Source organism: Chionomys nivalis, chromosome 3, assembly GCF_950005125.1.
Source record: "Chionomys nivalis chromosome 3, mChiNiv1.1, whole genome shotgun sequence".
NCBI lineage: Eukaryota > Metazoa > Chordata > Mammalia > Rodentia > Cricetidae > Chionomys > Chionomys nivalis.
This window is the reverse complement of record NC_080088.1, coordinates 38954681-38967217: the sequence shown is the minus strand read 5'-3', so window position 1 is coordinate 38967217 and position 12537 is coordinate 38954681. Positions and strand designations below refer to the sequence as shown.

Genomic DNA, 12537 nt, shown 5'->3' with positions numbered 1-12537 from the left:
GTATAAAAAATAACTGAACAAAGAAACTAAGAAAAAGGAAAGCTCTTTTTTTCACAGGGATTCCAATGAAGATCAAAAGAATGCAAGGAATAGAGAAGATACTGCAGTCATGATCTTTGGCTGCTAAAAATGACTGGGTGCCTTGAAGACAAAAGCACTTACAGATCTTTAAAGCATCTCTTCGAGACAGATACTGACTACAAAGGTAAAAATGGCACATCCTTCTGCCATGGAGGAAAGTGGCAGATGGCACCTTCACCAGGTGTTCAAGGCTGATGTCATGGGAACTAAGACACAATGACTTTATGCATCCCCTGATCCGACACAGAGAGATGGACACACTACCACTGTGGTTCTGACCAAAAACCATAAGACTTCACGTCATAATAGAGAAAATCGGAATTTAGGAAAGCTCACAAACAGAATGATGAACACTCATCCCGTGAGGTCATGAGAGAAGCGGAGAGTGACGGCTGTCACCATGAGGAAGAACAAGAGTAACAGGATCCTCCAGGGGCCATCAGAGGAAAGACTTGTGACATCACAGTAACATTTCCAGTTTAACTGCACCGTGCTGATGTTGGTTTGTCAGTTTTGGTACCTGTGCATTGCATATATTATTAGATGGTAATATTGGGAGAACCTGGGGAAGGAGACATGTGAATTATCTACATTATTTCTGCAAAAATTGTGCCTACTGGAAATTATTTCAAATTAAAAAGTCAAAACACGTAAATGGAGAAGACTGCTGTATTTATCATCTGCCTGTCCTAGGTATACTTGCTCTTGCTAGCTTTGTGGGCCACACTGTGTGCCGAAACCATGCTTCCCAGAGAGGGAATGTAGGAGGCAGAGAGCTAGGAAAAGACCACAAATAACAAGATGCTGTATGTCCAGCTTCCTTTCAAGCTATGACAAAGACCAAGCAGGCACCTGTCTCCCAATGACAGAATCTCTTATAGCTGACCTGCCTGACAAGTGTTCTGAGTCCAGTAGCTCACCTTTCTCTGTCTGGTCTGACCAATCAGAAATGAAGGAAGGGGGCCTCATCCTAGGCCACTAAAAGTGCTTAAAACCCTGAGCCCTCTCCAGGATGGGGGTAGGGGATGCATTTTGGTTTCCAGATCCCCTGATCACTTGTGGGAAGTCTACTTCTGAGTTATAGTCCCAGATGTCATGCTTTAGTTTACCGCGGTCTCTCTGCGAGTTTTGTGAAGTGGCGTTCCCATTTTTTTTTTTTTTTTTTTTTCTTTTTTTTTTTTCATGATACAGTCATTTTTGTTTTTTTTTTTTTTTTTTTTTTTTTTTTTTTTTTTTTTTTTTTTTTTATTCTTTTTTAATTAAAATTTCCACCTGCTCCCCGTTTCCCATTTCCCTCCCCTCCTCCCAAATATTGCCCCCTCCCCCCACTCCCCTCCCCCTATCCCCACTCCTCTTCTCCTCCCCCCACACCATTCCCCCTCCCTCTCGATACTGAAGAGCAGTCCAAATTCTCTGCCCTGCGGGAAGACGAAGGTCTTCTATCTACGTCCAGGAAGGTGAGCTTCTAAACAGGCTAAGCTCCCACAAAGCCAGTTCATGTATTAGGATTGAAACCTAGTGCCATTGTCCTTGGCTTCTCATCAGTCTTCGTTGACCGCCATGCTCAGAGAGTCCGGAATCAACCCATGCTTATTCAGTCCCAGACCAGCTGGCCTTGGTGGGCTCCTAATAAATCAGTTCCACTGTCACAGTGGGTGGGTGCATCCCTCGTGGTCTTGATTTTTTGCTCTTGTTCTCCCTCCTTCTGCTCCTCATTTGGACCTTAAGAGCTCAGACCGTTGCTCCAAATTGAGACTCTGTCTCTACCTTGATCCATCGCCAGATGAAGGTTCTAAGGTGATATGCAAGATATTCATCAGTATAGGATAGGGTCATTTCAGGTTCCCTCTCCTTAGTTGCCCAAGGTACCAGCTGGGGACATATTCCTGGACACCTGCGAACCCCTCTAGAGTCAAGTCTCTTGCCAACCCTAAGATGGCTCCCTTAGATAGGATATATACTTCGCTGCTCCCGTATCCATCCTTCCTATATCCCAACCATCCCAATCCCCCGAGCTCCTCCCATCCTCCCCTTCTCATATTTCTCATCCCATTTCCCCTTTGCCCCATGCCACCTCACCCGCAAGTTCCCATTTTTTGCCCTGCAATCTTGTCTACTTCCCCCTCTCCATGCGGATGACTATATGATTTTCTTTGGGTTCACTTTCTTATTTAACTTCTATAGGATCGCACATTATATGCTTAATGTCTTTTACTTATGGCTAGAAACCGATTATGAGTGAGTACATCCCATGTTCCTCTTTTTGGGTCTGGGATACCTCACTCAGGATAGTGTTTTCTATTTCCATCCATTTGCACGCAAAATTCGAGAAGTCATTGTTTTTTACTGCTGAGTAGTACTCTAATATGTATATATTCCACACTTTCTTCATCCATTCCTCCATTGAAGGGCATCTAGGTTGTTTCCAGGTTTTGGCTATTACAAACAATGCTGCTATGAACATAGTTGAACAGATACTTTTGTCATTTGATGTGGCATCTCTTGGGTATATTCCCAATAGTGGTATTACTGGATCTTGGGGTAGGTTGATCCCTAATTTCCTGAGAAATCGCCACACTGATTTCCAAAGTGGTTGCACAAGTTTGCATTCCCACCAGCAATGAATGAGTGTGCCTCTTTCTCCACAACCTCTCCAGCAAAGGCTATCATTGGTGTTTTTGATTTTAGCCATTCTGACAGGTGTAAGATGGTATCTCAAAGTTGTTTTAATTTGCATTTCCCTTATCGCTAAGGAGGTTGAGCATGACCTTAGGTGTCTTTTGGCCATTTGAATTTCTTCTGTTGAGAATTCTCTGTTCAGATCAGTGCCCCATTTTTTTATTGGGTTCATTAGCATTTTAAAGTTTAGTTTCTTGAGTTCTTTATATATTTTGGTGATCAGACCTTTGTCTGTTGCAGGGTTGGTGAAGATCTTCTCCCAGTCAGTGGGTTGCCTTTTTGTCTTAGTGACAGTGTCCTTTGCTTTACAGAAGCTACTCAGTTTCAGGAGGTCCCATTTATTCAATGTTGCCCTTAATGTCTGTGCTGCTGGGGATAAACGTAGGAAGTGATCTCCTGTACCCATATGTTGTAGAGTACTTCCAACTTTTTCTTCTATCAGGTTCAGTGTGTTCAGACTAATATTGAGGTCTTTAATCCATTTGGACTTGAGTTTTGTGCATGGTGATAGATATGGATCTATTTTCATTCTTCTACACGTTGACAACCAGTTCTGCCAGCACCATTTGTTGAAGATGCTCTCTTTTTTCCATTGAATACTTTTAGCTCCTTTATCAAAAATTAGGTGTTCATAAGTTTGTGGGTTAAAATCAGGGTCTTCTACTCGGTTCCATTGATCGACTTCTCTGTTTTTATGCCAATACCAAGCTGTTTTCAATACTGAGGCTCTGTAATAGAGTTTGAGGTCAGGGATGGTAATGCCTCCAGACGATCCTTTATTATATAAGATTGTTTTGGCTATCCTGGGTTTTTTGTTTCTCCATATAAAGTTGATTATTGTCCTCTCAAGATCTGTGAAGAATTTTGATGGGATTTTAATGGGGATTGCATTGAATCTATAAATTGCCCTTGGTAGAATTGCCATTTTTACTATGTTGATCCTCCCTATCCAAGAGCAAGGGAGATCCTTCCATTTTCTGGTATCCTCCTCAATTTCTTTCTTCATTGACTTAAAGTTCTTGTCAAATAGATCCTTTACTTCCTTGGTTAGGGTTACCCCAAGATATTTTATGCTATTTGTGGCTATCGTGAAGGGTGATGCTTCTCTGATTTCCATCTCTGCTTCCTTATCCTTTGTGTATAGGAGGGCAACTGATTTTTTGGAATTGATCTTGTATCCTGCAACGCTACTAAAGGTGTTTATCAGCTGAAGGAGTTCTTTGCTGGAGTTTTTGGGGTCGCTTATGTACACTATCATATCGTCTGCAAATAATGAAAGTTTAACTTCTTCCTTTCCGATTTGAATCCCTTTGATCCCCTTATGTTGTCTTATTGCTATTGCTAGAATTTCAAGCACTATATTAAAGAGGTATGGAGAGAGTGGACAACCTTGTCGTGTTCCTGATTTTAGTGGAATAGCTTTGAGTTTCTCTCCATTTAATTTGATGTTAGCTGACGGCTTGCTATAAATAGCTTTTATTATATTTAGGAACGACCCTTGTATTCCTAATCTCTCTAAGACCTTTATCATAAAGGGATGTTGAATTTTGTCAAATGCTTTTTCCGCATCTAATGAAATGATCATATGGTTTTTTTCTTTCAGATTATTTATATGATGGATTACATTGATAGATTTTCGTATGTTGAACCAGCCCTGCATCTCTGGGATGAAGCCTACTTGATCATAATGGATAATTTTTCTAATGTGTTCTTGGATTCGGTTTGCCAGTATTTTATTGAGTATTTTTGCGTCGATGTTCATGAGTGAGATTGGCCTGTAGTTCTCTTTCTTGGTTGTGTCTTTGTGTGGTTTTGGTATCAGAGTAACTTCAGCTTCATAAAAGGAATTTGGCAATGACTTCTCTGTTTCAATATTGTGAAATACATTAAGGAGTATAGGTATTAGGTCTTCTTGGAAGTTCTGGTAGAATTCTGCATTAAAGCCGTCTGGACCTGGGCTTTTTTTGGTGGGAAGGTTTTTTATAACAACTTCTAATTCTTCGCGACTAACGGGTCTATTTAGATTGTTCACCTGGTCCTGGTTTAACTTTGGTATATGGTACTTATCTAAAAAAGTGTCCATTTCTTTTACATTTTCCAATTTTGTGGCATACAGGTTTTTGTAGTAAGATCTAATGATTCTCTGAATTTCGTCTGTGTCTGTGGTTATGTCTCCCTTTTCGTTTCTGATTTTGTTAATTTGCGTATTCTCTCTCCGCCGTTTGATTAGTTTGGATAGGGGTTTATCAATCTTATTGATTTTCTCCAAGAACCAGCTTTTTGTTTCATTGATTCTTTGGATTGTTTTCTGTGTTTCTATTTTGTTGATTTCAGCCCTCAATTTGATTATTTCCAGTCTTCTACTTCTCCTAGGTGAGTCTGCTTCTTTTCTTTCTAAAGCTTTAAGGTGGGCTATTAGGTCTCCAATGTGTGCTTTCTCCGTTTTCTTTATGTGGGCACTTAATGCTATGAACTTTCCTCTTAGCACTGCTTTCATAGTGTCCCATAGGTTTGAGTATGATGAGTCTTCGTTTTCATTGAATTCAAGAAAGACTTTAATTTCTTTCTTTAATTCTTCCTTGATCCAGGTGTGGTTCAGTAGTTGACTGTCCAATTTCCATGAGTTCATAGGCTTTCTGGGGATAGCATTGTTGTTGAATTCTAACTTTAATCCATGGTGATCTGATAAGACACAGGTGGTTACCGATATTTTTTTGTAACTGTGTAAGTTTGCTTTGTTACCGAGTATGTGGTCTATTTTCGAGAAGGTTCCATGAGCTGCAGAGAAGAAGGTATATTCTTTCTTATTTGAGTGGAATGTTCTATAGATGTCTGTTAAGTCCATTTGATTCATTACCTCCCTTAATCCTCTTATTTCTCTGTTAGGTTTCTGTCTGATTGACCTGTCCATTGGTGAGAGAGGAGTGTTGAAATCTCCTACTATTAGTGTGTGTGGTTTGATGACTGCCTTGAGTTTTAGTAACGTTTCTTTTACATAAGTGGGTGCTTTTATATTAGGGGCATAGATATTCAGGATTGAGACTTCATCCTGGTGAATTGTTCCTGTTATGAGTAAAAAATGTCCATCTCCATCTCTTTTGATTGATTTTAGTTTGAAGTCAACTTTCTTAGAAATTAGTATGGCCACACCTGCTTGTTTCTTAGGTCCGTTTGCTTGATAAACCTTTTCCCAGCCCTTTACTCTGAGTAGATGTCTGTCTTTGTGGTTGAGGTGTGTTTCTTGTAAGCAGCAGAATGTTGGATCCTGTTTTCGTATCCAATCTCTTAGCCTGTGCCTCTTTATAGGTGAGTTGAGTCCATTGATATTAAGTGATATTAATGACCAGTGGTTGTTAACTCCAGTCATTTTTCCTTTCTTTCCTTCTTTCCTTTGGTAGTAGAGTTTGTGTGTTTCCCTTCTTCAAGTTGTGCTGGTGAAGGGTCATTAGATGTCTGAGTTATTGTGGGCATTGTTGGACTCCTTGGTTTGTGATTTTCCTTCAATTACTTTCTGAAGGGCTGGATTTGTGGCTACGTATTGTTTAAATTTGTTTTTATCCTGGAAAATTTTGTTTTCTCCATTTATAGTGAACGAAAGCTTGGCTGGGTATAGAAGTCTGGGCTTGCATCCATGGTCTCGTAGTTTCTGCAGTATATCTATCCAGGACCTTCTGGCTTTCATGGTTTCCATAGAGAAATCAGGTGTAAGTCTGATAGGTTTACCTTTATAGGTAACTTGACCTTTTTCCTTTGCAGCTCTTAATATTCTTTCTTTATTCTGTATGTTTTGTGTTTTGATTATTATATGACGAGGAGATGTTTTTTTTTGATCCAGTCGATTTGGTGTTCTGTATGCTTCTTGGACCTTCAAAGGAATATCTTTCTTAAGGTTGGGAAAGTTTTCTTCTATAATTTTATTAAATATATTTTCTGGACCATTGAGCTGTAGATCTTCTCCTTCTTCTATCCCTATTATTCTTAGGTTTGGTCTTTTTATTGTGTCCCAGATTTCCTGAATGTTTTGTGATGAGAATTTGTTGGTTATGCTGTTTTCTTTGATGAGAGTGTTTATTTTCTCTATGGTATCTTCAGTGTCTGAGATTCTTTCTTCTATCTCTTGTAATCTGTTGGTGGTACTTGTCTCTGTAGTTCCTGTTCGTTTATTCAAATTTTCCATCTCCATCCTTCCCTCGGTTTGTGTTTTCTTTATTACTTCCACTTCATTCTTCAAGTCTTGAACCGTTTCCCTTACCTGTTTGATTACTTTTTCTTGTTTCTCTTGGTTTTCTTGGGTATCTTTGAGAGATTTATTCATTTCCTCTACCTTTTTGTTTGTAATCTCTAATTGGTTGTGGCAGTTTTTCACCTCCTGTTTAAGGTCCTCTATTATTTTCATAAAATTCACTTTTGAGTCGAATTCTTCTAATTCTTCTGGATTAGGGTGTACACTTCTCATTTCGGGATTCCTGGATCCTGGTGATGTCACGTTGCCTTTCAAGTTGTTGGGGGAATTCTTGCATTGGCGCCTGCCCATCTTTTCCTTCAAATGGAGCCAGGAGAGGCCTGATGTCTTGGACCAGTCTTTGCTGTGACTAACTCTCTAGGTGTATCTCCTCAGTGTAGGGGCAGGAACCGTTCTCTTCCAGGTGAACTCCCGTCCCGATGAAACTTCTCGGCACCTACACAGGAACTCCTGGATGCCCCAATGAGCCAGGGACAAAGGGAAGTAGGGCGCAGGCAGAGCAGGTCCAGGAGATCACAGCAGAGACTGCAGCCCCAGCAGCGGGGGCCCGCTTTCCCTGGCGGGGACCTTGAGGCCTGCCCTCTAGTCAGGCCCTCACTACTCTGGGTTGGTAGCCTCAGTGAAAGGGCAGGAAACTGTTCCACAGTAAAGGACCTTGCAGACAAGGCAGGCTTGGGGGTGGGGGTGGGGGGCGGGTGTGTAGGAAAGAAAGCCTTGCAGCAGGAGCTGGGGGGGGGGGGCGTTTGTGCTCTCTACCGGGACAGTGCGCCCCAGGATAGCACACACTCACCCATCCAGATGGGACTTCTCAGCACCTATGCAGGGATTCCTGGTGGCCCCAATGAGCCAGGGACCAAGGGAAATAGGGGGCAGGGAGAGCAGGTCCAGGAGATCACAAGCAGAGACTGCAACCCCAGCAGCAGGGGCCTGCTTCCCCTGGCGGGGACCTTGAGGCCTGCCCTCTAGTCAGGCACTCACTGGTCTGGGCTGGTAGCCTTAGTGAAAGGGCAGGAAACTGTTCCACAGCTAAGGACCTTGCAGACAAGGCAGGCTTGGGGGTGGGGGTGGGGGCGGGTGTGTAGGAGAGAAAGCTTTGCAGCAGGAGCTGGGGGAGGGGCGTTTGTGCTCTCTACCGGGACCGTCTGCCCCAGGATAGCACACACTCACCCGTCCCGATGAAACTTCTCGGCACCTACACAGGAACTCCTGGATGCCCCAATGAGCCAGGGACAAAGGGAAGTAGGGCGCAGGCAGAGCAGGTCCAGGAGATCACAGCAGAGACTGCAGCCCCAGCAGCAGGGGCCCGCTTTCCCTGGCGGGGACCTTGAGGCCTGCCCTCTAGTCAGGCCCTCACTACTCTGGGTTGGTAGCCTCAGTGAAAGGGCAGGAAACTGTTCCACAGTAAAGGACCTTGCAGACAAGGCAGGCTTGGGGGTGGGGGTGGGGGCGGGTGTGTAGGAGAGAAAGCTTTGCAGCAGGAGCTGGGGGAGGGGCGTTTGTGCTCTCTACCGGGACCGTCTGCCCCAGGATAGCACACACTCACCCGCCCGATGAAACTTCTCGGCACCTACACAGGAACTCCTGGATGCCCCAATGAGCCAGGGACAAAGGGAAGTAGGGCGCAGGCAGAGCAGGTCCAGGAGATCACAGCAGAGACTGCAGCCCCAGCAGCGGGGGCCCGCTTTCCCTGGCGGGGACCTTGAGGCCTGCCCTCTAGTCAGGCCCTCACTACTCTGGGTTGGTAGCCTCAGTCGTGGCGTTCCCATTTTACAGCCTCAAAGACTGATTGATGCTCAGAGTTCAGGCTCAGATTCTCAGCTGCTTCCTGTCCCACACACAGTCAAAGGAGAGAAGGAAGAAAAACTCAGTCTGCTCAACAAAGGCAGCGTATGTAAGGCAGAGCTTCTTTATTGTATGAGCCACGAGCCAAAGGACAGGCTCATAGCATAGGTGTCCAAGAATCCCCATGAAGCGTTTGCAGTGACCAGGACTAACACAGCTACACCACTGTGGCTAGTGACTGAGCACTTGCAGCCTGCTGGCAACTGGACACTTCCTCAGGACCCAGGGTTAGAAGAGGCCCAGCTTCAAGGACTCTGACTTGCATAGGTCCAACACTCCCACTTCTAGAAGCTCAAACACTTCCTTTTTTATCTACATGAGAGAAAAAAAAAAACAATAGAAATGTTAGCATCACACAAAAGTAGTCCTGGTGAGCAAAGTCCACACCTGGGATCCCAGGTGTTCATACAGCTGCTATGGCCAGAATGAGAAAGAGTGAAGTCCACACCTGGGGTTCCAAGTGTTCATACTGCTGCTATGGCTAGAATGAGAGAGGGCAAAGTCCACACCTGGGGTCCCAGGTGTTCATATAGCTGCTATGACCAGAATGAGAGAGGGCAAAGTCCACACCTGGGGTCTCAGGTGTTCATACAGCTGTTATGGCCAGGATCAGAGTGAACCAAGTCCACACCTGGGGTTCCAGGTGTTTGTACAGCTGTTATGGCCAGGATCAGAGAGGGAAGGTTCTACCCATGTTTGATCCAGAGAGTCACACAAGTAAAGGAAGAGGACTATGTAAAACATCAGTTTCATTAAAAGAGCCTGAAATGGCCCGATCCTATAGCCATACTAACGAATATCTTGCATATCACCATAGAACCTTCATCTGGCGATGGATGGAGATAGAGACAGAGACCCACAATGGAGCAATGGACTGAGCTCCCAAGGTCCAAATGAGGAACAGAAGGAGGGAGAACATGAGCAAGGAAGTCAAGACTGCGAGGGGTGCACCCACCCACTGTGACAGTGGGGCTGATCTAATGGGAGCTCACCAAGGCCAGCTGGACTGGGACTGAAAATGCATGGGATAAAACCGGACTCTGAATATGGTGGACAATGAGGGCTGCTGAGAAGCCAAGGACAATGGCACTGAGTTTTGACCCTACTGCATGTTCTGGCTTTGTGGGAGCCTAGTCGGTTTGGATGCTCACTTTCCTAGACCTGGATGGAGGGGGGAGGACCTTGGACTGCCCACAGGGCAGGGAACCCTGGCTGCTTTTTGGACTGGAGAGGGAGGGGAAGGGGAGTAGGGTGTGGGGAGTGGGGGGAGGGGGAGAGAAAAGGGAGGAGGCGGAAATTTTTAATAAAAAAATGGGAAGCAAAAAAAAAGAAAGAAAAAAAGTTTCATCATAAGCCTTTATGTTTGCATCCATCCAAAAGAAAATGCCACAGAATGTCCAGAGACTCCAAAGTGCTTTAGGTAAGCCAGATTTTCACGCAAGGATCCAATAAAAGATAGACTGCCTTGTGATAATTGTTAATGGCACGAACGTAATAAAACTACCTATGATGACAAGTTCCTGCCCCTGTACGGTGGATTCCTCGGATTTAACACCACATCACAAACCATCAAATCTGGCCTCGTGGCTGACAACTAGTTAAAAAAGGTTCTTCATGGAGGCAGAGTGCACACCACTATGTATATGTGTGTGCATCTCAATGGATTTTAACTTGAACTGATGCCTAATACAACTCGTCAGTCAATTATAATGAACTCGGTTCAGTTTGGGGAAGTAGTTTTTTTTTTTTTTTAAATATTTATTTATTTATTATGTATACAATATTCTGTCTGTGTATATGTCTGCAGGCCAGAAGAGGGCACCAGACCCTATTACAGATGGTTGTGGTCCACCATGTGGTTGCTGGGAATTGAACTCAGGACCTTTGGAAGAGCAGGCAATGCTCTTAACCTCTGAGCCATCTCTCCAGCCCGGGGAAGTAGTTTTATATGGCAAATTAACCCCAAGTTTCAGTTACTGGCATGATTTAGTCCTGGTAGGTGATTGACAGCCTTATTTATTATTATATGACCCCCTCTCCACAATATCAGATTAGATTGAAAAATTGTTCCATGATAACATGGTGGGTGGCAAAATGAAATTTCTACATTATGAGGGCAATGAACTATTTTTCATAAATATACAGTGAGCTGTGTGTGCGGTGCCCACAAAGGCATCCAGTCGTTCAGTTTGAATCCACTGAGATGCAGAAACCCTACACACAAAATGAAAACATCTTTGTAAATTATATAAGTAGGTTTTGTGGGGATGTGAAGAAGCCAACCATGAGGCAGCCCCTCCTCCCCGTCTTTGGCCAAAATTGTGTATGTAAGAATAAGTGGCAGAGATGAGTGTGCCTGTGATGAGAGGCACAGGAAAAGGGCAAATCCTCCAGATCGCCTAGCTTCTTTGAAGTACAGATGTCCTAGTGGGGCAGGGCCATGGTCATTTAGTGGGCGACCAAGCAGACTGTATAATACACATGGAAAGGATACAGTTATGTGTAAGTGGATGGGATGGCTCTACAATAGTTACCTCAGCTAGAATGTGCTGGCTCCTCAAGCCAAAGACTTTATTATTGTGTTTGAACTCAAGTTCAAATTGGGAAAAAAAAAAAAAGATTAAAGACAACAGCTGATTACACATTACCTCGGGAATGTCCATCATTCTCCTTAGCTTCTGATCTCTCCAGTTCCAGTCAAAAACCAGAAACTTTAAGGGGTTCAAATTAAGGCCATCTGAAAGACACAGCGAGAGTCGTGGTAGTAAAGACCTCACGACGTAAGCCTATTAAAATGGTTTTCATCCTCCTGGTTGCCTCACTCGCGGGCCTCTCCCCCAGCAATGAACCTCTGCACAATGACGCTTGCTTGATGGGAAACACATGCTGCACTCTGACACACGCAGCTTTATCACTGCTTCTGAGGACAGAGGAGCGACACCGGGGAAGCCTGTCAACACTCAGGTGTTCAGCCCTCTGTCTGTGAAGGCCAGAGGCTGGGGGTCTCCTTCCTGACAGGGATTTGAGAAGCCGTTTCCTGTAAACAGGAGACATTGGCCTTCAGAAGGGTTGAGAGCACCGGAGTCTGCCTGATTCTGAGGAGGTGCCGGGAATGATGCTGACGGGGCTACCCGATGATGAGGCTGGCGAATCATGTATAGATTGCACCCACTCCGTTGCCCGGTTTACCTAGAATTATCGCACATGAGGACTGTTGGAGACCCAGAATTGTTTGGTCCTCAGGTCCTAAGAGGTGGGCGCAAACCCAACTCTTGCAGTTGTTCCAAGGTCTTGCCTGCCATGCTTGCAAATAGTACCCGAGGCTTCCCCTCATGCAGCTACTCCCCGCAGCCTGTCCCTGCTCAGTCTTCCCTCTGCCCCAGACACTTTCCATGCCTCTTACACTATCTTGTATTTGCAACACTCTCACTGGAAGTATCATAGGAAACAGGGAAAAAAGAGATGTTAAAAGAGACTCAGTGCTGCAGAATGCAAGCAGAGAAGCCCCCTCATGATGGAACCATATTTATCCAGAGCTTTCAAACATGCAGTGACAAAAGAGCGAGCTTTCTGTGATGTCCCAGTTAAAAAACCTTCCAGAAGCTTAATGCTACTTCCAGCAATGATCACTGTTTAATATATAATTTTTAAAAACTTGGATAAAATCCAAGTATTCTATACTAGAAGTATTG

The 12537-nt window shown here is 44.1% G+C and overlaps 1 protein-coding gene across 1 annotated transcript in view; it reads right to left on the bottom strand.

Moving 5' to 3' along the window:
* Nucleotides 1-8838: 8838 nt before the first annotated feature.
* Cmss1 (cms1 ribosomal small subunit homolog) overlaps nt 8839-12537 on the bottom strand; it is a 294908-nt gene continuing 291209 nt past the window's right edge. The window contains exons 9-10 of the mRNA XM_057764101.1: nt 11494-11582; nt 8839-9157 (exon numbers count right to left, since the gene is read on the bottom strand). Coding sequence (XP_057620084.1) covers nt 9074-9157; nt 11494-11582 — 173 coding nt within the window. The 3' untranslated portion in view covers nt 8839-9073. The remainder of the gene's footprint in view (nt 9158-11493; nt 11583-12537) is intronic.